At 54.6% G+C, this 22395-nt stretch overlaps 2 protein-coding genes across 15 annotated transcripts; one reads left to right on the plus strand and one right to left on the minus strand.

The window, feature by feature from the left end:
• Positions 1–1425: 1425 nt before the first annotated feature.
• Positions 1426–14268, minus strand: E2F4 (E2F transcription factor 4). Of its 14 annotated transcripts, none has more exons than XM_036274162.1 (30): positions 14067–14201; positions 13521–13630; positions 13227–13388; positions 12861–12904; positions 12063–12124; positions 11570–11867; positions 10460–10684; positions 8667–8714; positions 8130–8198; positions 7956–8030; positions 6659–6810; positions 6470–6510; positions 6300–6372; positions 6079–6129; positions 5706–5875; positions 5521–5620; positions 5266–5417; positions 5106–5184; positions 4928–4978; positions 4718–4777; positions 4500–4631; positions 4296–4397; positions 4088–4196; positions 3843–3979; positions 3580–3743; positions 3358–3470; positions 3165–3269; positions 2983–3065; positions 2810–2896; positions 1621–2722 (listed from the first exon to the last, which is right to left on the minus strand). In XM_036274162.1, the coding sequence occupies exons 1-30, from the start codon at positions 14199–14201 to the stop codon at positions 2510–2512; spliced, it is 3402 nt and encodes a 1133-aa protein (XP_036130055.1). In that variant the 3' UTR covers positions 1621–2509. The 14 variants fall into 14 exon arrangements, with proteins under 14 accessions (XP_036130065.1, XP_036130064.1, XP_036130061.1 ...); XM_036274159.1 differs by having other exon boundaries at positions 4718–4840; XM_036274160.1 differs by lacking the exon at positions 6079–6129 and having other exon boundaries at positions 4718–4840.
• A 2629-nt stretch (positions 14269–16897) lies between these two features.
• EXOC3L1 (exocyst complex component 3 like 1) lies at positions 16898–22395 on the plus strand. The gene is made up of 13 exons (XM_036275850.1): positions 16898–16943; positions 17166–17326; positions 17408–17627; positions 18467–19079; positions 19159–19276; positions 19398–19523; positions 19622–19722; positions 19933–20043; positions 21016–21145; positions 21556–21678; positions 21758–21913; positions 22005–22129; positions 22209–22395. The coding sequence occupies exons 1-13, from the start codon at positions 16898–16900 to the stop codon at positions 22393–22395; spliced, it is 2217 nt and encodes a 738-aa protein (XP_036131743.1).

Raw genomic sequence — 22395 nt, forward strand, 5'->3', positions numbered from 1 at the left:
AAATAAGATTAAAAATTCCAGACTTCACCTCCTTATCTGAAGTTCTCAGACTAAAGGGCCCATCCCCCTCCTCCACTTCAGTTGAAGCAGCCCAGCCCAGGGACAATGAAGGAAACACTAGACAACTTCCTTAGGTGTGGCCCAAAGCCCCACAGGATCCCCTAGCAGGTCCCAGCTTCTTCCCCATATAGTGGAAGACTCCAAAAGTCTGGAGGCCTCTCCCAGCATAAGCTCCCAGGTAGGTCCTACAGCAAAGGCACATCTGTATGCACTAGGCCCAGCCAGACCCCAGGAACACACTGATTAATGATGCCGGGAGTCCATGTGGTTGTCTTCAGGGGGACTAAAAGGACAAGAAAGAGGATAGCAAAAAGCATTTCTGGGTTAGGGAAGGTTATTAGAGGTCAATTAGTCCAACCTCTTAAACAGTACCAGTGAATTCTCAACAGCAGTCCTGAGAGTCTGGCTCTCTGGCCCTCCATATATCCACCTACACTCTGTCCATGTATCTGTTCATCAGTTCTAGTAGTAGCCAGCTGGGCTGCTTGAGTGCCTGCTTAATGTGGGGATTCAGAGGTTATGAAGTTCTCCTAACCTCCAGGGCAGTTGGGGAGGCAAATCATCCAACAGGCAGGAACAGCCCAGTGTGCAGGGTGTACACAAATAGAGACACAGGCATCTGGGACCAGGAACCTAGGGAGCAATGAACTCAGCCTGGGAGGTCAAGGAAGGACTCAAGGCAGTGAAAAAATGAGAAGAGAGAGAAGGGGACAATCAGGCAGAAGGGGCTGAGAGGTGCACATGGCAGGCCAAAGCTGGCACTGGGGGTTGGGGGTCCAGGCCCCAACAGGGTACAGGGAGGATGCCAGGATGGACCAAGCACCAAGAACCCTGCAAGCCACAGGCACTCTACTGGAAGGCCTAAACCACATGTCTGCAATCCACCTCAATTCTACTCATCACGGTGCCATGACCATTATCACCTGGACAATAGGGAGACACTGAAGAATACAGGATGGGGGTAGTGTGTGTGATTGGATCAGCTTCACGTTTAAGAAAGTAGCTGGGCCCTGGCCGATTTGGTTCAGAGGTTAGAGCGGCAGCCTGTGGACCAGAGTCCCGAGTTCAGTTCCCGCTAAGGGCACGTACCTCGGTTGCAGTTTGTCCCCGGCCCTGGGTGGGGTCGTGTGGGTGGCAGCCACTCAATGTGTCTCTCTCGCATCAATGTTTCTCTCCGTCTTCCTTCCTCCCTCCCATTCTGTCTGACGATAAATGCAAAAATGTCCTCAGGTGAGGATAAAAAAAAAGAAAGAAAGGTGTTGAGAAACTGGAGGGGCAAGACTGGAGGCAGAAGTCAGGAGGTTTTTGTCAAGATGGTAGTGGCCTGCACAAAGGACTGGACCACTGAGAAGGAATATTGGGAGACTTAACAGCATTTGGGATCTCTACCCCCATTTCCACCTTGAACTCAACAGCAGACTATTCCAACTGTGGTGGGAAGTAAGTCTCTGGGTGCCTGAGTCAGAAGCATAACTGGGGGAGGCGAGGCTGAGCACATACTCCAGAGGAGATGTCATTTCATCACTTTTCAAGGTAATATGTTGATGGTAAACATTGTTTAAAAAGATATTTGAGGAGGCATTGGGAAAGAGGTACGAGAGGCATGGAAAAGGTCAGAGGGTGGTGGGCAGCTTTCAGACTGTCTCCATGGGCGGGTGTGCTCTTTGCCTCAGAGGCTTGGGGTCCATGACCATAGCCTCTGAGCGTGACCTCCAGCTAGGCCCAATACCCCTAGCCAGTTCTGATCCCAGGGGCTCTGGCCTGCCTGTGGCCCTCATCCCACCCTCCTGTAATGGGTTTTAGTCAGAATTCAGGCTTCCTGCACTAAATTCCCTTTTGTCAGAATATCCTCTCACTACTTGAGGATGTCTTCTGGAATCTTAAGTCTGCCCTTCAGCACAAAGCAAGCCCAACTTCACATCTCTTCTTTCCTACCTTTCACCAGAGGGCCTCCAAGTCCTGCAAAGGACACACAGCAGGCCAAGCAAGGTTCAGACTCTCAGGAGCCTCTGGAAACATGGCTCCCAGACTAGGGCCCTGTTAATGTTGACCAGGAAGACATCACCTAGGGCAATGCCTCCTGCCCTGCTGCTTCTCCCTCACCTGGCTGATAGCACTAGCACTCTCTTCGTTGGTGCCCCCCAAATAGGTCATCCCTCTCTGCAGGCCCAGCACCGAGGGAGGCTGAGGACTCATCCTGAGGAAGGACAAGCCCCTCAGCTGTAGTTGCCTCAGTTTGTGGCCCTGGCCTGATGCCCCATATCTCATGTGCAAACTCAGTTTGAAGGCAGGCTTGACCTACAGGGTTCACAGCTGGCTCGACACATACTAAGAACCAAGCAGACTTTATTTCTGCTGCGGCCTCCACTGATCTGGGTATCTGTACTTCTGCATACTTCACCCCTCATGGTCACCACAATGGCAGCAGCTGTGGCCCTTGGCTAATGTGTCAAGGTTCAATGATGCTGCAGTCATAGCAGAAGTTGTAGTTGGTGGGGGGCGGGGGTATAGGGGGTGGCTGCTCAGGGATGGGCACATTCTCCAGCTCTAACAAGCGTAGCTTGGTCTCCATGGTCATCAGCTGCTCCAGGTCCAGCCTTGTCTGCTCACTGCTCATGGGATTGCCCAGCAGAATGCTCAGCCCATCTGTCCACAGGTGGAACTGGGGACAGGGACGGCTCCATGAGAACCTGCCAGTCTCTTCCCCTGCCCATCTGCCCAATTCAGCTCAGTCTGCCCAGACACTCACCTCCCGTTTAGAGGGGGCAATGAAGTTGAGGTATGCCTCCTCCTCTCCGTGGTCATAGCTGACTGAGAAAGCTAACTCATAGAGGTCCTGGGGAGGCAAGGGAATCGGGAGCACTGAGCAGGGAGCAGGGCAGGGCAGGTGGAAAGGAGCCCCCAGGCCCCCTCTGCCCTCACCTTGTTCTGCTTCACTGAGCTCTTCTCACGGACATGGGGGCAGTCCTTGCCGGTCAGTAGCGCCCTGATGTCAGCCACTGGGACTGAGAGAAGTCTGGGATAACCACTGGGGCCTCAGGCATCCCAGTGTATGGGGTGATCTGGGGAAGCAGGTATCCTATCCCTGCCCCTGCCCTCCTTACGCTGCTCTGGGAGGCTCTCAGGGGCAGGTTGACTGGCACTGTCCTCCACATCCCCGTACTGCAGCACCTTGTGGTTGGGGGACAGGCAGCAGAACCACAGCTTGTCTATGGGCAACAAGGGGAAAAGGGAAGAAGTGATGAGAGGGGCCCTGACCCCAAGCTAGACATCTACCCCCCCTGCCCACTCAACAACCCTGGCGCCTCCGGCTGCTGATCTTGCGGAAGAGTGTTCCCTCGCAGAGACGGAGCAGACGTTGCTGGCGGATTAGGCCCATGAGCTCTGGCTTCATCTTCTCCCGAAGCTCCCTGGGTTGGGGGAAGAGGTTTGCTGACCAAAATGACCTGGGACAAAGTCTGTGGGGCACCAGGGAAAGTGAGGGCTAGGACTGGGATCCATCTGTCCCCACCAACTCACAGTATGGGAGGGGCCAGTGTGCCCTCCTGATGCATCCGCTCAGTCTGCCGCAGTCGCAGCACCTCCCCATAGGTAAGTGCATTCAACTTGGTTCTGAAGAGCTCCAGGGAGCTGGGCTTCAGGGCCAGTGTTCGGGCCAGCTGCTCCCGGACCACTTGCATGACCTAGGGCCACCCCAAGCTCAGTTCAGGGTCTGAGCTCTGGGGCCTTACCCTGCATAGTCCCCTGCCCTGGCCCAGGTCTCCCAGCTCCCACCCACCCACCTTGTCAAAGTCCTCCTGTGTAGCCCGCATCTCCTTCCAGGTCTTATTCAGCAGCTGAATGCTTACACAGAAGAGTTCGTGGAAGCTCTGGTCTTGGCCGAAGAACATGGGTGAAAAGTCCTGGGCTGTTTCGGAGCCTGGAGCAGGGGGGCAGGAGGGGCTCAGGGAGAAAGTATGCGAAGCCCCTGGCCCTCTCTGCCCTTCCGTTCCCCGTTCCCAGGCACACTGTGCCCAATCCCACTCACAGGGCTCCCCAACATGGAGCAGCTCACACAACAGCACAGTCAGCTGGATGCTGCTCCGGGCAAAGGGGCACTCATGTTTATCCTCACGACTGCTGTTCTCCAAAACAAACTGGGTCGTAGGAGCAAAAAATGGGCAGGGAGTCATGACTAAGCCCACGGGGACCCTGCGTAGGTAGGCGTTCTGCTTTACCTACTCCCCAACACTGACCCGGCTATAGGCACTGGGTGCATGTCTGGAGAAGTAGAACATGTTGTCCAGGGCCAGCAGGCCGGGGGGCACGCGCTCTAGGTCCTGTGCAGGGTTGCTATTCTGGGAGAAGGGAGACAGGCAGCTAAGGAAGGGCTGCAGCCCTCTGGAACAACAGCAGCCTGGGTTGAAGCAGGGGTGAGGAGCTGGGTAAGGTCCACTCACGGAGAAGCCCAATTTTCGGAACTCCCGGGCACAGAGGGAACGGCGACGGTCAGCACTCAGGCCAGCACTGAGGGACTCCCCTTCTGGCTCAAAGGCAGCCTGGCGCAGGGCCTGCAGCTGCTCCCGCTGCTCCTGGGAGTTATTTGAGGAGTGGTCACAATCACAGATTTAAGGCCAAGCTTCAGGTGCCTCCAGCCTGTGCACCCAAAGGTACCCACCTGGCTGCAGGGGTCCAGTGGCATCCTCATGCGTGGCTCCAGCAACCCCAGTGTAAGAGACTGCAGTACATACAAGTGGTGAGCCATCTCGTCACCCAGTGGTGCTGCGCTATGAATGATATTCTGAAGGACAGCCAGTCCATGAGTATAAGTGAATTCACTAGGAAAGGAGGAGTGGGGAGGGGATATTCCTGGCCCAGTGCTTCCTACCTTATAGATGAACTGGCGAAGTTGTCTTTGCCATAGGTAGTCAAGCATGTGCTAAGGGTGTGTGGGAAGGGGTTTTAGATAATGTAGCCCCACCATGAGCACCCACCCTGTAGGCCCAAGGTGCAACACAGTGCTCACCAGCTCCTGCCCCTCATCCATCCACCAGATGGACACCCACCTTACGTTCAACAGGGCTGGCCCCCTGCAGCAAGGCTGTTAGCAGTGCCATGGCCTTGGTTTGCAGCTGCTGGTTCATCCTGGGACAAGAAGAGGACTCAATTGGCCATCCAGGATCTGGCTCTGCTCTCCTCATCTGTATCCCACTTCCAGACACCTACACCTGTAGATGCACCAGCAGCCTATCCAGTGGCACCTCACTCTTAACTAGCTGGCTCAGGGCGGGGCTGCTCAAAGTTACACTCTCCAGCAGCCTGAGAGCCAGGGGCTGCACCGATGCGTCCATCAGGTTCATGTTCACATAGCATACCACCTGTGAGAGGGGTAGGGGTTGTCACCACTTGACCAGCATGGATGGCCAAATCCTAACACCACCCCAATGCCCCTACCTGCTGTCCCTAGAAAAGCCCACCCACCTTCCTAACAAAGGGGATACTGAGCGTCTCCCAGGACACCACGCCATGCTCCATGAGCTCCAAGAAGACCTGCAGTGCAAGGGCCAGCACCTCTCCTAGGCTGGGAGGACATCTGGGGCTGAGCAGGGCCAAACCAGGGCCCCCAGCCTCACCATGTCCACCACCCACCATAGCCTGATGCTCACTCATCCCCTTCCTCAATGATGGTGCCTAGCTTCTGAAGCCCATCACGGCTGATGACTTCCTGGGCAAAGGTCATGTCTGGGGCCAACAGGACAAGGTGCTGCAGGGCTTCCCGGCGCCCTTCACGACTCCCACTCTGCAGCCCACCCAACAGCTGCTCAGCCTCAAGGTCCTGGCAGGGGCAGGAGCAAAAGCAAAGGTGAGGAGGTTGGGTGGAGGTAAGGAGTGGGAACTGGAGGTGGGACCTGGGTGTCCACTAGGTGGAGCACTGCAGGAATGTGACTGGGGCCTCCAGACCTGGGGACGGGCACAGAGGAAGAGAGGAGGCAAAGGCAGTAAGGCAGGGAATGAGGGTGGGGCCAGAAAGGACATTACTGGGGCAGTGCTGAGGCATAGGATACTGCCATTCTTGATCTCTGAGCGGTTCTGGAGAAGACAAAAAAGAGAAGTCAAGAAGGGCTCTAAGGATAGGTTCATTAGGGATTGTCAATGAAGGAGGATTTGGAACTCAATAAAAGATCACAATCCAATAGAATGATGAGTCTGAGGAATCAGGGTAAGGAATTAGAAGGGACTAAAGGGGAAAGAGAACTCACATTCTCAGTGATGTATTTCCTGTGCCCATCAGCAAACTGCAGGGCATAGTGCTCAGAGTGAGCTAGGCTCCACCTGCGGGCAGAAGAGGCGCAGTGAGGCAGGTAAGGGCCTCCCCCAACCCCCGCCCTTCCTCCACTCCCCTGGCCTGACAGGACAGGCCTGCACTCACGCGTCGCACACCTCTTTCAGCACAGCGGCCAGGGGCTTAGCCTGCAAGTGAAGAGGTCACTCAAGGGGCCAGGAGTGGGGAAGAGTTGGGGGGAAATCTGGGGAAGGGGTAGGGTGGGCTGTTTCAAGAAGAAGGGAGCGATCCAGAGGTGGGCAGTGGGGTGGATGTTGGCCGGACAGGCCGGGTTACCTGGTCCAGCTGGATGAGCTGCGGGATGGCGCCAGGCTTCTGAACAGCAATCTTCACCACCTCCCGTGGGGGCGCCATGGTCCAGCTGGAGAGGGACGCCTGTACCTTCCAAACCCTGCAACCTCCTGCCGAGGGTGCACCGGGTTGGGCCCCTGGGGACAATGAGGGCGTCCCTCTGTCCGTGGCTTGACGCCCGTGGCCCACACTCACTGCCCAGGTGCCCACTCCTGCTAGGTACCGCGGCCTTCCAGAGGGAGCCGAGGTTAGTTCCGGGTTGGAGGGGGTTGGGGGTAGGACAGCACCACCCCTGTCCCGCCCTGAAGTGGCCCCGCCCCGCCCCAAGGTGCGGCAGGTGGGGGCAGGGAGGGCGGGCTGCAGGCTCCACCAGCCACACCTCCTGTTACAGCAAGGACCCACCCAAGTCCCACCACCAATCCAGCAGTCCCAGGGAGGGGACCGGAAAGAACCAGACCACAGATAGCCTTAGGCACGATCTTTATTCACTTGGACACTGTACAAATATTACAATTTCCTTTTGCTGAAAAAAGTATAAAAATAATCTTTATATAGGAATCCATTCGTTACTGCAAATCTTTCTAAATCTCTGTAAATGGCTCTAAATGAGGATAAATGAATAAACAAGAGAGGGGCTATAGGGCAGTAGGAGACTGGGCCAATCCCCAGGGACTCACCTGCCCAGCTTTAGCTCTATTCCTGTTAGCATCCCCACCCAACACCACCCACAGGTTGTCAGGGCTAAGGGCCAGGCAGAAGGGGGGCAGGAGAGGTCCAGGAGGAGCGGTAGGGTCAAGTGAAGGAGGCTAGAAATGATGCTGACAAGTGCCCAGCTCCACCCCAGCTTCCCTCCTGGGATGGGGAGGAGCTGGCAGGAACAGGACAAGGGGGGTAGACAAACTGCCCTATGGAGTGAATATGGGTCCTCATTTAGTGACACTGGGTGGCAGCAGAGCCTGGGCTCAGGGAGGACACAAGGTGAGGGAAGGTTCCAGAAAAGGAGAGAAATATTTTGGCTCCACCATGGAGGGAGCTGAGCCCCTTTCCCCTGCTCTCCCAGCACAATACAGGTGTTGGTGCACGAGTGGGAGTTGTGGCCAGAACCGAGTAGTGAGGGAAGGTTGGGGAAGCCAGGAGTCTGTGGCTCTCAAGCTGTGTGTAGGGGTGAGATGTGGGGAGGTCCCCAAGCAGCCCTCAGGTTACAGTCTGTGTCCCAGCCACACAAGGCATGTCCCCATCAGTCAGAGGTTGAGAACAGGCACATCAAAGAGGTCACAGACACCTTCACTTTCATCCAGGTTGTAGATGTAATCGTGGTCTCCGGGGGGTGGTGAAAGGCGGAGAAGGGGGGCAAACACTGTAGAGAGTACCAAGCTGAGTCCTGAGGCCAAGGCCTCACCCAACAGCCATCTAACCCCCTGTCCACACCCACTACCCACCTTCCTGGGCCACTTACCCCCTACCTTTCTGGGCCACCCACCTTCTGAGGACATCAGCTCCTCTAGTAACTCTGAGCTCATGCACTCTGGGGAAGGAAGAAGAGCTTGATGACATTCTGGCTCCTGCCTCTCCACCCAGCAAAGCCCATGAAGGGGAACCCTCCCCCACCAGGAACTTTTACACCATGTCCAGGTGTACCAAACACAACCATAGGTCCTCAGAAGGGAAAGAAAACAGCTGTAAGGCCCTGGCCAGTTTGGCTCAGCGGTTAGAGAGTCAGCCCATGGTCCATAGAGACCTGGGTTCGATTCCCGCTAAGGGCATGTACCTCGGTTGCAGTTTGTCCCCTGCACTGGTTGGGATTGTGTGGGAGGCAGCCACTCGATGTGTCTCTTTCATGTCGATGTTTCTCTCTCTCTCTCTCTCCCACTCTATCTGAACAAAAATGGAAAAATGTCCTCGGGTGAGGATTAAAAAAAAAAGAAAGAAAACAGCTGTAAGACCCAATAAGATGTGTCCCTTACCCCAGCCCCAAGGAGGAACACAGCCCTACCTCGTGTGGGATCAAAGATTTCTGACAGCTCTTTGGGGAGTTCCAGAACTGAAAGACAAGAAAGCCATGTTCAAGGACACAGCAGTCCAGCTTGGCCCCACTCTAGCTCCCAACTTTCTCAGATCCTGTACCACCCACCCTGGGGCTCCACAGAGCTAAAGAGATAAATGCCATGCCCCAAGCCAAACCGGCATTGTCTGTTGGTCTTCCTTGCTGATCCAAATTCCTCAGTGAATGAGCCTAGGACCAAAGGCTCATTGCAGCTGACTAATATAGCCTTTATAACTCAGAAATGCTACAGAAGCGCAAGCAGACCCCCTCCCTTTCTGGGCTCAGCATGTATACGCTGTCTGATGCAGGACCCTGACCAATGGAGGATATCCTGTCTGATGGAGAATGCCCTGTCTGGAGAATGTCCTGTCCATCCCCATCCTTACTGAGCAGTTCTTTGGTGCCAGGCTCAGACACATCTGAGCAGGGTTACCTGGCAGACACTTCAATGGGGGTTAGTGCTATAGGGTAACAACCCTGCTACAGAAGTCTGACTGTGAGGATGCAGAGGAAAATGAAGCTGAAGAGGAGTGTTGGGGTTGGCTGGATCACCAGGGATGTCATATGCTAGATTTAGGGGTTCTGGTTTTATCCAACAGGCCTTAAGAAGCCATTAAAGGTATTTTTGTAAACAGGAATGCCAGTCAGGCTGTGTTTTAGACAGACCCTTGTCAGCTGAGGTAAAGAGGATGCTGAAAATTGTTTAATAGAGGTGGCCAGGAGTAATCCTGAATGTTGAAGATATAAGAGATGTGTGGAATAGAACTCACTTAGCTGACATAAGGTGGGGAGCAGAAGGCGAAGGAGCTGGAACTGGAAAAGCAAGTTTCAGTTGAGAACACATGGGAATGAAATGCCCATTAGATGTGCAGAGGAAAGCACATGGACACAAGTGTGGAGTTCAGGCAAAAGACCTTGGCAAGGTGTCTGGCTAGCCCTCCATAGGTGTGGAATGGGACAGAGACCTGGGAAGTGTCAATGTTTAAGGAAGTGCCAGGGAGAGGTCAGAAGGGAAGCCAGTGAGAGAAGAGTCAAGAGATGGCATCATTAAAGCCAAAGGAGAAAAAATAAAAACATCAACATGAAGCAAAAGAGCATCAGAACACATCAGCCTTGAAACTCGCTAGAGCTGACAGTCAGGGGTCCAGACTGCTGCAACCAGAAGAAGGGTGACTAGGAGACCAAAATATGAAGTGGAGTGGAGATGACTTTTTCAGAGTCCAGACAGAGAGGAGACAGGGAAGATGAGAGGGACACAGAGGGCAAAGTGTCATTTGGTGAGGAGAGAGCGGTGCTTATGGGCTGAGAAGAATAAGTCCTGGTAAAAGCAAATACTCAAGTCACAGGATGGAGATGGAACTTCAGGCAGATAACAATGCCTCTCCTGGGAAGGTGCTGCCCATCTTTGGAGCCTGAATGCCAACCACAGTCCCCTCCCCAAGAGAGTGCTTTTATCTTCTTGAGACCTGAGTCCAAGGGTGGCCAAGGGCTTGAGAGAGGGCCAGGGAGTTCTGTATCAGACCAGTAAGGGGGACAAAGGGACACCAGCACTGAAGCTGGAGGCCAAGCTCCTCACTCAGGCTGGCAGAGCTCTAGTCTACGCAAGATTGATGGCAAGAGCTGGCCCTTGTGCTGGCCTGGTTGAGGAGATAGGAGAGCTGGGTCTCCAGTCTCAATTCTGTTTCTGACCTAGGACTGACTGAGGCTGTGTTCTCCCCACTTCTGATGGGACAAGTACTCACCACCTGTGGGGTCTGCCTTGATGGGCTCAAAGGAGGTAGAAGGGTTGGGTCCAGATGAACTGCTATTGCTGCTGCTGCTACTGCTGCTGCTGCTGCTGCTGCTGCTACTGTTGCTGTCCAGCAGGGCAGAAGACTGCAGTGGCCGGGTGTCCAGTGCTGTAGGGCCCAGCGGGAGTGAGCTGAGCTCACCACTGTCTTTGCTATCAGATCCAGGGCCACCACTCACTGTAACCACATGCCCCAAACCCAGTCATTTGGGGGCAGAAAATGGGATATTGAAGCTGGCTGTAATAGAACGCACAGCCAGGATGACTACAGTCCTGGCTCCCAGCCCAAAGGAGAGTTAGGCACTGCCCGTCTCCCCCGAAGAGGTCACCTGGAAATGAGGCACTGAAGGAGACAGGGGCATGAGGCCTGCAGGAGGGAGACTCATGGACAACATGGCTGCTGTGACCACACTTCAAAAGGGGCTGCCAGGCCACTCGATGTGTCCCTTCACGTCGATGTTTCTCTCTCTCTCTCTCTCCCTTCCTCTCTCTCCCTCCCACTCTATCTGTACAAAAAAATGGAAAAATATCCTCGGGTGAGGATTAAAAAAATAATAATAAAAGCCCTGGCCAGTTTGGCTCAGCGGTTAGAGTGTCGGCCTGCGGTCCGGAGAGACCCGGGTTCGGTTCCCGCTAAGGGCACGTACTTCGGTTGCAGTTTGTCCCCGGCCCTGGTTGGTCGTGCGGGTGGCAGCCACTCGATGTGTCCCTTCACGTCGATGTTTCTCTCTCTCTCTCTCTCCCTTCCTCTCTCTCCCTCCCACTCTATCTGTACAAAAAAATGGAAAAATATCCTCGGGTGAGGATTAAAAAAATAATAACAAAAGGGGCTGCCAGGACAAGTGACACATAGGTGGATCTGAGGAAAAACTGCCACCATTAATGCTCCTTCACAGTCAGAGATTGCCTGTTAAAAAGGCTCCCTTATCACAGCATGGGGAGGACAGCTGGGGGCCAGGAAAAGGATAACTCCCACAGAGTCTCTTCCAGCTCTGAGTATAGCATCTCACAACACAGAGGGCCCCAGAGATTACCCCATCACCAGATGCTTGTCATGCCTCACCTGTGATCTCAGCTGCTGGACTGGCCATTCCTTGGGCTTCGGTGCCACCAGGTACACAAGTGGTGGTGATCACCTGGGGACTGCTTGGGTGTGAGGCATCCTGGGGCAGGGCCACAGCAGGTTTGGGCAGAGGTGGAGGAGCAGAGACAACAGGTGGGCTCTGGAGCAGATCTTCAGGTGGTGGCACAGGCACTGCCACAGGTGGTGAGCTCCATGCTTCCTTGTTCACCAGGAGCACCTCAATGGGGCCACTCACACTCTTCAAATGAATCTGGTACTTCTTCTGCCCATTGAGGCCCTGGGGGTGTGGGGCCGGTGGAATTGGCTCCTGCCTGACCCTGAGCCACAGTGTCCTCTCCCACCCCAGGCTGCCTGTTCTCCTAGATAACTCGAAACCTCAGGCCTCCCCCTACCTGCCCCACCCAAGACTTATCGAGCTCCACAGCCAGCATCCACCCTCAACCAACCACGCCTGCCTGAGCTGAGTACCCACCTCTGGGATGGGCACCTCCAGGCTGGTGCCAGATGGAGCCCGGATGGCCAGCAGGGTGTCTCCTAAAATAACAAGGAGGAAGGGTCAGGGCCCAGGGGCTCAATCTGAGCTGGGAATGAGGGTTCCTGTCCCTTGGAACAAGGAAGATCATGGTCTATGAGGGGCCAGACAGTAGGCCTTATACATCCCCCACCATGGCTTGGGCAGAGAATTAAAGCTTTTCTCTTTCCAAGAGCCCAGGTGTCAGTAACCAGAAAATCTGGAATCAAACATGTGGAGCAAAAAATTACTGATTGTGACCATTTCACTCCTCAGTTGAGGGCTGCTCCCTAGGTGTGGGTGTTCTGGCCAAGGCCAACATCCCTTCCTTAGGACCAGTCTGGGGGACGAAAGATAAAGAAGGAACAAACAGTTCCTGTATCCACAATGAAGCTAAACTAACTACAGGTTAGAAGTGGGCATCACTGCTCTCCGCATCCAAGCATGCAGGAATGAGCATGCACACACACTGTCCCCCTTATGCTCGTCACACCTGAGAAGTCAAACCCAAGGCACCATGTAGATGGGGAATGACCCAGGGACCCAGCCCAGGATTCCTGTATCCCCTCTGTATGGTTGGCCTCCACAGGGTCCCAGTGACCCTCAAACCCAGACTCACTCTGCCTGATTCCTCTTTGGGAAGGCCCCAGGAACTCAAGTCTTAAGAGATAGAACTCTCTTTAAGTACTGAACCTACTGCTCAGGGCTGTGGCTCAGCCCAGCCCCACCCCCATCTCCCCCCACTCAGGCTCTGCTCACCAGCAAAGCATCTGCAGATGTCCTCATGAGTCACGTAGGCCAAAGTGTGGGGGTTAAGGAGCACAACTGATTCCCTGCCTATGGTGACAAATGGCAGATCACAGAGAAGACCCAGCTCTTTAACAGAGGTCTAACATTCAAGCCCTCAGAAAATGTCTTGGGGTCTGGAATCTAGGGGGAGGGATCATAGGCCAAGATTGGGGGGGGAGGGGGGCTCTGAGAAGGAAGCAGGAGGCTAGGACCTGGCCAGGAGCTGCAGGACCATCCTCTCAAGAGAAATAGAACCCAGGACACAACAGAGCAAACCCAGCTGGACTAGAGGGCCCTTCACCCACACCCCAGGAGCAGGGACTGCCAGGAGGATATCAGCTGTTCTGCACATCCTCTGTGACGTTCCGGATGCTCTGCTGCACCCACACCTTGTGCTGGTCCAGTTCTTGCTCTCGCTGCTGCAGCTCTTCGATCTCTGCCTTGAGCTCAATCAGCTTGTCCGCAATCTCCCGGGTGTTACAGCCAGGTCCCACACCCCTAAGCCCAGGGAATGGGGCTGAGGGGGGCTGCCAGAAACTCTGGGTCCCATGGCCCTGCTCTTTTCTGCACCCTCCACCCCAAAACTTCTAGATAGGAGATCCCATTGCCCTCCCAGGTGCCCCAACTCACTTCCACTGGATGCTATTCTTAGATTTTTTCTCGATCAGCCCAATACCTTCCAGCACGTTGGTAATGTCATAAATCCGCCGCTTCTGGCGCACAGCTAGGGTGTCAGCTGCCTGGCAGAGAGAACAGAGAGGAGAATGCTCAACCCCACTCTCAGGTGTACCCTCGGCTACCTTGAGACTTGATGTGGAGTAGACTGGAAAGGAGGTGGACAGTCCTAACCCTCCTCCCAGGTATTACAACAGCTCAGGACCGCAAGGCGAAAAGAGACCTGGCACAAACTGAACTGATGTTCTGATACTCTTTTTTTCAGACAGGGAGGGTCACGAGGATCAGCACCTGCAGCTTTGAAACTAGCACATAGCTAACACCCAATCGCCTCAGCCGAATGAATTAAACAGCTCCCAGCCTCCCACTTATGAGAAAGCAAACGGATGGCGGCCTGCTTTCCAAGGGCTTCGCTGGGTCTCTCCAGGGTTTCCCGCTACCTGCCCAGGCCTGTTCCAACATTCCCCCACCCCCCCCGTCGTCCCTTAGCCTGGACCGCACCAGCTTGAGGTCAAGCACGCCGTCCTTGGCCTCCTGCAGAAGCGACACGAACTTGGTGGTGAGAAGTCCCAAGCTCTTCTCGTGCCGGCTTGGCGTGCCCGGGGGCGGCGGCGCCTGTGGCCCGGCCTCCGCCATCGCGCCCGCCCGCCGCCTCCCCTTAGCCAGGCCCGGCCAGGCCGGCGCCGCCGCCACTTCCGCTTCCGTTCCTCACCGCCCAGCCGCCGGCGCCAGCGTCACTGCTTCCGCTTCCGCCCCGCGCTCTGCTAGGGAACCCAGAGCAATTCTTCTCTGCGGGCACGGCCGCAAAATTTTGGGGACCATCGGCAAATGTCAACCGCCGAAAGGAACGAAAACAACCCAGGGATTCCAGTACTTTGATGCGGAGGCAGGTGCAGGATGTCAGTGGCCAGCCCTGGCAGTAGAGAAGGAGAAGCCACCAAAACCTTCCTCATGGCCAACCGGCCCCAACTCTACTAACTCTGCCCCAGTTCCCATCTCAGGAAAGGAGTCCATGCTGCTGAATGAACCCAATGTGTTTCGCCAGTTCCTGCTCCTATAAACTGCCCCACTGTCTTGGGATCACCCGTCCTATTATCGTACCTCACTTTCTGCCAAACAGTAAGCACTAACTACATCTAACTTGTCCTCTTGTCTCCAACCACACTCCCCTTCCCTGATCCCAGCCTCATCTTTCTCCTCTCCACTCTGCAGTGCTCAGAGGCCATGGAATTATAACCATTTCTCAGCCAATGCAAACATGTTTACCGATGTGTAAAGCACGTAGAGCAGTTCCTAGCACGTAGGAAGGTTTATGTGTTTGCTGATATCATTTTATTTTTAACATTTTTGTTATTTTTTTAAACTTTATTTTATTTTTTGGTATATGCCCCTAGCGGGAACCGAAACTGGGACTCTCTGGTCTGCAAGACGACACCCCAACCGCTGAGCCAAACTGGCCAGGGCACATTTTTGTTATTTATTATTGTTTATTTTTGCCCTGGCCGGTTTGACTCAGCGGTTAGAGCGTTGGCCCACGGACTGAAGGGTCAAGGGTTCGATTCCCAGTCAAGGGCATGTATCTGGGTTGCAGGTTTGATCCCGGCCCCAGTCAGGATCGTGTGGGAGACAACAAATTAATGTGTCTTTTGTGTCAATGTTTCTCTCTCTTCCTCTCTCTCTCTCACTCTCCCTCCCTCCTTTTCACTTTTTTCCAAAAGTCAATGGAGCCCTGGCCAGTTTGGCTCAGCAGTTAGAGCGTTGGTCTGCGGTCTGGAGAGACCTGGGTTTGGTTCCCGCTAAGGGCACCTACCTCGGTTGCAGTTTGTCCCCGGCCTTGGTCGTGTGGGTGGTGACCACTCAATGTGTCCCTTTCACCTCGATGTTTCTCTCTCTCTCTCTCCCTCCTATTCTATCTGAACAAAATATCAAAAAGTGTCCTCGGGTGAGGATTAAAAAAAAAATCAATGGAAAAATATCCTCAGGTGAGGATTAACAACAACAATTATGTGTGTGTGTGTGTATTTGTTTATTTTAAGTCAAGTTCTCTGGGAAACAGACTTTAACACAGGGATCTGCCTGTAAGAAGTTTATTGAGGATTCACACTTGTAAGATAAGCAGAATTGGACAGAAAATAATTAAACTGCAACACAGTTATAATAGAGGCCTCAGCCCATCCTACTAGGAGCTCTGAAATTGGAGTGGCCCTTCCAAGATGTTCTATGTCTGGACAAGGGTACTGGGCCTTTGAACCCCCAAAATAACTGAGAGACTCAGCTGTGAGACCTCAGCAACTTACACTTCTGGCAGCTAGGGGAACAAGTGCTTTTGTCCTGAAGGGTGGATTCGGGTGGTTCACCAGTGTCCACTACATTATTACTACCTTGCAGTCCCTTCCATGGCCACCTTTAACTCTCAAGAAAAACTGCTTTCATAGTCGTTGAACCTCTCCTGCCATCACCCACCATACGCATTCTTCACAACAGCCTGTGATCTCTCACTCCTCTGCAGAGGTACACACCTTCCTCTGAAGGGCTTGTCAACACAGTTTTCATACTGTGATGTCTGCATCCATATTTGCACACCCCACTCTCCACCCCACAGTTGTGCCATCTAGTTCATGTCTGTTCTGAGCACTAAGAGGTCCTGAGTAAGCCTCACTTATCACAGGGAGTATGCCCTCCTCCCCACAAGGAAATGGGCCTCCCCACCCCATCCCATAGTGCAGATGCTCTTTCCTGTTGGGAATAAAATGCCAGAGATTCAGCTTCCTTCCTTTTTGTACTTGCTCTTGGGGAGGGAGGGACCTTGGAAGGAGACGGGGGCTTCTGAGAAGGGACGTGGGACAGAGGCTTCCTTGGAAAGAGGCATTCTGCTGAATGTTGAAGTGTGAGCCAGAGCCACCCAGGCTCTGTGAGCCAGTGGAGGGAGTGCCCAGCTCTGCTGTGAGGGCTGGGGGAGAGGGCCGTCCTCAAGGCCAGCACAGTTTGCAGAGGAGGGAGAACTGGATGCCTGGTCAAACCTGGTGAGTTCCATACCAAACTGTCCTCTGCACCTCAGATCAAGAGCGGGGTCCGGTGGAGGCCTGTGCCTCAGCCTCACTTTGCATCTGCAGGGGCAAAACTGAGAAACCCAGCAAGGGAGTCTTCCCAGGTGCCTCCTCATCACACCCACCTCCCTCTGATTTTCTGAGGAGCCTGGGCAGGAACCTCCCTCCTCCTTCTCGGAGAGGCCTAGACAGAGCCTTTGGCTCAAAGGAGCATCCACTTTGCCTGTTGTAACCCAGACCCTTGCCGGGACTCCTACCTTGGCTCTGGCTCCTCCAGGGACTAAAATGGACTCCACAGCCAAGGACGAAATGCAACCTGCACTTCCTCCTGGTATGAGCCCTTCTGGGTGGGCTATGGGAGGGATGTGGCAAGAAAGATGGGAATGGTGGGGTTGGGTCCTCCCTGCCAGGTCTGGCAGCAGTTCTATTGGACAGCGAGAGGAGTGGACTGCCTTGGGGGTCAGGTTGAGGAGCAGGAAGGGGAGCAGGGTCGGCAGCCACTTCCTTCAGGCCCTGCGAAATTGACATGGCTGCCCAGGCTTTTCCTGCCCAGGGCCCAAGTGGCCAGAGCAGGAGAGGGCGGAGCAGCTGGCTCGGGGTGCAGCACTTAAGTGGGCCTCAGGCATCTTCTACCGGCCAGAGCAGCTGGCCAGGCTAGGCCAGTACCGAAGCCGTGAAGTGCAGCGTACCTGCTCCCTGGAAGCTCGCATCAAGGTAGGCATCAGGCAGGGGGCAAGAGTGCTGGGGGTGGGTGGCAGGGCTGGCCAGGCCTCACTGTCTCCCCTCCTTCCACAGTCAGTGGTGCAGTCATACCTGGAGGGTGTGAAGTCTGGTGTATGGCAGCTGGCCCAGGCCCTTGAGACCGTACAAGAAGCCCGTGAGGCCCTGGGCCAGGCCCATGGATTGCTCCGGGACATGGCAGAGGCCATACAGACCCTAGAGCCCCTGCGGGAACAGGTTGTCCAACACAAACAATTGCAGGCCTTGTCTCAACTATTGCCTCGGCTGCGAGCAGGTGAGTGTACAGAGGCACTGGGCTTTAGCCCTCCAACAGTTAGTCAGAAAACACTCAAGGGGCTGGGGAGCCAGTGGGAAATTACATGGAGGGACACACCAGGGACTTCCCAGAGAGTAACTCAGGCTTCAGATGGCATGTAAAACCGGGTGCAAATTAGCTCACTCTGGAGTTCCTGAGCATGGGATGTCTTGAGTCAGAACTGACAGCTAGTCAAGAGGCTCTGACCACTGTGGTTGTTAAATTGAAATATTTCCCTAATGGGGTGGGTGAATAGCCTCTGGAATGTCCTCCAGTTCCTTCCTGCCTTCCCTCCAGGATTCCTGGCTTCCTTATGTTCCATCAGCTCAAGGGTTTACACTTGGCCCACCAGGCCTCTAGGACCTTCCCTGGTTCTTTTAAATAAATTTTTTTTCCCTTTACTGATTTGAGAGAGAAAGGAAGTGAGAGGGAGAGAGAGCTAGACACATCAATGAGAGAGAACATTGATTGGCCACCTCCTACATGCCCCCCACTGGGGATCGGGCCCACAACCTGGGCATGTGTCCTGACCAGGAATCAAACCGGTGACCTCTTGGTGCATGGGTCAATGCTCAACCACTGAGCCACACTGGCTGGACCCTTCCCTGGTTCTTTCAGTTTGGCCGATGCTCTACTGTACTGGATTTTTTTTTTTTAATAACACTAAATTCATTCAATAGCCTAGTAAAAGTCTACTGTACTGGTCATTAAATATGTTATACATTACCCCAGCCCCAGGGCCTCAGCATCTGATCTTGCACCCATTGCACAGGTGGAAAGTCTGAGACTGAAGGCTATTTCCTCTGCTCCCTCCTTAGTGCCAGCTGCAGTGGTCCACACACAGATCCTGATTGATGCCCATCGGCTCTTGGAAGCATATGTGAGCCTTCGGGAGCTGGAGCAGCTGCAAGAGGAGACATGGGCCTCTCTTGGAGGTCTGGAATTGCCAGTCTTTGAGGGGCTGGGCCCTCTGGCTGAGGCACTGGGCCAGGCTGTGGAGGCAGCTGTAGGTACTGCAGGGCAGCTGGCACGAGAGGACCCAGCCCTGTTGGTGGCTGCTGTGCGTGTGGCAGAGGTGGAGGCTGGCCGCACAACCTCCCTGGAGCAGCCCCCCCGGAACTGGCGGCAGCGCTGTCTTCGGGCACTAGAGGAGGGCCTAGAGCGGGTCCACTTTGGGACACCTCTGTTGCCTGGACCAGGGGCCCTAGCAGAGTGGCTGGAGGCTCTACGGGTGGCTCTACCAGCTGAATTGGCCACAGCTGAGGCACTAATAGCACCCTGCTGCCCACCACACTACAAGGTGGTCCAGCTGTGGGCCCATACCCTGCACAGTGGCCTGCGTCGATGCCTGCAGCAATTCCTGGAAGGGCCTGAGCTGGGAGCCACTGACGCCTTCACCTTGCTGCAGTGGGCACTGCATGTGTACCTGGGGTCAGTGCCCTTGGGGCAATGGGAAGTGGGTGGATCAGAAGCTGGGAGCTCAGTGTGACACTGGGCCACTCATCACCAGGCCAGAAATGATGGGGAGCCTAGAACTGGGGCCTGAGGCTGATGTGTCTCAGCTGGAGCCCCTCCTGACCCTGGAGAATATTGAGCAGTTGGAGGCAACATTTGTGTCCAAAGTCCAGGTAAGTATTTGGGGCCCAGGTCCAGAGAAGTTCTGCCACCGGCTGTGTAATCACATGTCTGCTTGTCTCTAGCAGGGTCATTGCCCTGCTACATTCTGCTGACCCTCATTCCTTCCCCCAGGCAAGTATGGTGCAGTGGCTGCAGAAGGCACTGGATGGGGAAGTAGCTGAGTGGGGCCGGGAGCAAGAGCCTGACACAGATCCATCTGGCTTCTATCACTCACCATTGCCAGCCATTGTGCTGCAGGTGGGTGGGAAGTGGCAGCCAGGTGGACAGCCTTCATAAAGAAAGGGGAGGAGGGCAGGGCTAGGACTTTGCTGATGGCTACCCATCCCTACCTGTAGATCCTGGAAGAGAACATTCGAGTGACCAGCCTGGTCAGTGAGTCATTGCAGCGGCGGGTGCATAGCATGGCACTGTCAGAACTGGGAGCATTCCTGAGGAGGTCTGCCAAGGCACTGACCCACCCCCATCCCATAGCCCTGCTCCTGGGGTGGTTTAAAGGGGGCTCTGAGTGAATAAGCTACATCAATGGGAAAAGGCTCCTTCAAACAGTGCCTTAGGTATCTTGGAAGTGGGGCCAGGGTACTCAGGTCAGAGATTGTTGGGACACCAGAGTGACAGCAGGTACAGGAACTACCTCTACCCTTTCCAGCTTCAATGATGCTCTGATCCGATTCTCCCGAGACCACCTCAGAGGGGAAGCAATAGCTCCTCATTACGTGTCCTACCTACTGGCTGCCCTCAACCACCAATCAGCACTCAGGTACCAGAAGGCCCCCACAGAACCTCATCTTTACTAACTCCTGACTGAACACCTATTAGGTATGGACCCTGCCTTCACTAAGCCATTAGGAACTTTGGAGTCACATGGCCCTGTGGTTCCAACCCCAGTACTGCTAATTACTAGCTGTGTGATCTTGGACCAATGACCTAATCTCTCTTTTCTCATTAGTATTATATGTGTAATAATGAGACATTCTGAGAATCACATCAGATGTAAAGTATCTACTACAGCGCCTAGTACATAGTCTCATGTATTCATTAATTCAACATTTACTTCTAAGGCCTATTCTGTGCCAGATAATGTCTGGGGTTACAGCTGTGATCAAAACAGAAAAATATTCCTTTCCTCTTGGGTCTTATATTCTTTGGGGTGGGGGCAAAGAGGGCAGACAATCAAGTTGCTGATTTTTACTTCCTCCTGACTGGGATGAACTCTCTCCCCTTACCAATGAGAAAAGAGAAACCGAAAGACATGACTTGCTCAAAGTCACACGGAGAATTAGAGACAGGTCGGACTGGGCTGTGTCTATAGCTTGCTGAGCCCACCACTCCACACCTCAGTCCACATTCCAGACCTAAAGAAGTGTGGGAAATCGCCTTTCTTTCCCCCTTCCGCCACACACACACACACACACGCCACTAGGTGGCGTCCAAACGACCAGACACACACATGCACCACTAGGTGGCACACACACACACACACACACACCCACTAGGTGACGTCCAAGAGACCAGACACACACGCACCACTAGGTGGCGCGCGCGAACACACACACACACACACACACACACACACACACACACACACACACCCGCCACTAGGTGGCGTCCAAGCGACCAGACACACACAAGACACACACACGCACCACTAGGTGGTGTCCAAGCGACCAGACCACCGAGGGCTGTGAGGGCCTTGGCCTTGGTCCTGAAGATATACTTTTGGTTGGTCTAGCTCCTCCGTGTCAGTCTTGCAGCCCGATGGGGTGGCTTTAGGGGCCTTGGCTCCGGTGGAGGCAGCGCTGGACGAGTTGCAGAGGAGGATCTGCCGACTGGTGTTGGAGGCGCTGTTGCTGGAGCTCCAGGTGAGACTTAAAATGGAAATAGCCCTGGCCAGTTTGGCTCAGCAGTTAGAGCATCGGCCTGTGGTCCAGAGAGACCCGGGTTCGGTTCCCGCTAAGGGCATGTACCTCGGTTGCAGTTTGTCCCTGGTGCTGGTTGGTCTTGCGAGTGTCAGCTACTCCATGTGTCCCTTTCACGTCGATGTTTCTCTCTCTTTCTCTTCCTCTCTATCCCTCCCACTCTATCTGAACAAAAAAATGGAAAAAATGTCCTCGGGTGAGGATAAACACACACACACACACACACACACACACACACACACACACACACACACAAGGGCTAGGAGGAGATAAAGCGTATGTATAGGAGTCTCTGTGGGAAATGCTGGATCTGGATTATCCTTTCAGCCCTGTCTCTGTTTCCCCACCCTCAGCCCCTCTTTGCAACTCTGCCCTCACGCCATTGGCTGTCGAGCCCGGAGCTGCTGGACGATGTGTGCGAGCGCACAGCGTGCTTCTGCAGGAACTTCTGGCGTGTTCGGAATCCCGCGTTCCAGGTATGTTGGAGAAAGACTGGTGAGGGTGGAGCGCCGTTGGAAAAGGCGTCCTGGACCCACCTGATCGCCCTCCCCGCAGATGCTCCTGGCTGAGGCAGAGCGTACTGTGGTGCTGCAGTACCTGTCTGCGCTGATGCAACGCCGCCTAGTGTGTCGCGGTGCGGAGGAGCGGAATCAGGCAGCCGAGCGCATGCAACACGATGCCACCCAGCTTCGGAACCTTTTCCTTGATTTGGTGAGAGCTTGTTTGGCGAGCAGAGGGGTGGAAGTCTCAGTGGTTGGGTGGGAGCCAAGGGCCGGCTCAAGAACTACTACAACGTGTTCAGGGCCTGGAAGAGAGCGTTCATTGCGCACCGGTGCTGCTCACCTTGCGAAACCTGCTGAACCTTCACGACCTCACCATGCTTGGCCTCGAGGTGGCAAGCCTCCGGCAACAATTTCCCGACGTGAAGTATGCAGATGGGGCGGAAAGGGAGAAGGGACCTGGAAGGGATGGGGCGGGCTGACTCATCTCCGTGGTGCCCTCATAGCGAGGATCACGTCTCCGCCCTCTTGGACCTGCGCGGGGACGTGTCCCGAGAGCAGCGCCTGGCCGCAATCAGCTCCCTGCAGGACGGCCCACAACCCTCGCCCCTCCCGGGTCACCGTGCACTCTTCAGCCTTGTGCCAGCACCTACGCCCGCTTCATCTTCCTGCCTCTTGGGCACATGTGCCTGA

The sequence above is a fragment of the Molossus molossus genome, unplaced genomic scaffold (genome assembly GCF_014108415.1).
Source record: "Molossus molossus isolate mMolMol1 unplaced genomic scaffold, mMolMol1.p scaffold_m16_p_21, whole genome shotgun sequence".
NCBI classification, from domain to species: Eukaryota; Metazoa; Chordata; class Mammalia; order Chiroptera; family Molossidae; genus Molossus; species Molossus molossus.

Bases quoted from the DNA above. Each gene is read 5' to 3' on its own strand.
- E2F4 (XM_036274159.1), bottom strand. From the start codon at position 14,201: ATGGCGGAGGCCGGGCCACAGGCGCCGCCGCCCCCGGGCACGCCAAGC. The intron at 6,511-6,658 runs GTAACCCGGCCT...CTTCACTTGCAG, and splicing joins AGCTCATCCAGCTGGACCAG to GCTAAGCCCCTGGCCGCTGT. The intron at 3,471-3,579 runs GTGAGTTGGTGG...CCCCCAACCCAG, and splicing joins ACACTGGCCCCTCCCATACT to GGAGCTTCGGGAGAAGATGA.
- EXOC3L1 (XM_036275850.1), top strand. From the start codon at position 16,898: ATGGACTCCACAGCCAAGGACGAAATGCAACCTGCACTTCCTCCTG. The intron at 17,327-17,407 runs GTAGGCATCAGG...CTCCTTCCACAG, and splicing joins CCCTGGAAGCTCGCATCAAG to TCAGTGGTGCAGTCATACCT. The intron at 19,277-19,397 runs GTAAGTATTTGG...TCCTTCCCCCAG, and splicing joins CATTTGTGTCCAAAGTCCAG to GCAAGTATGGTGCAGTGGCT.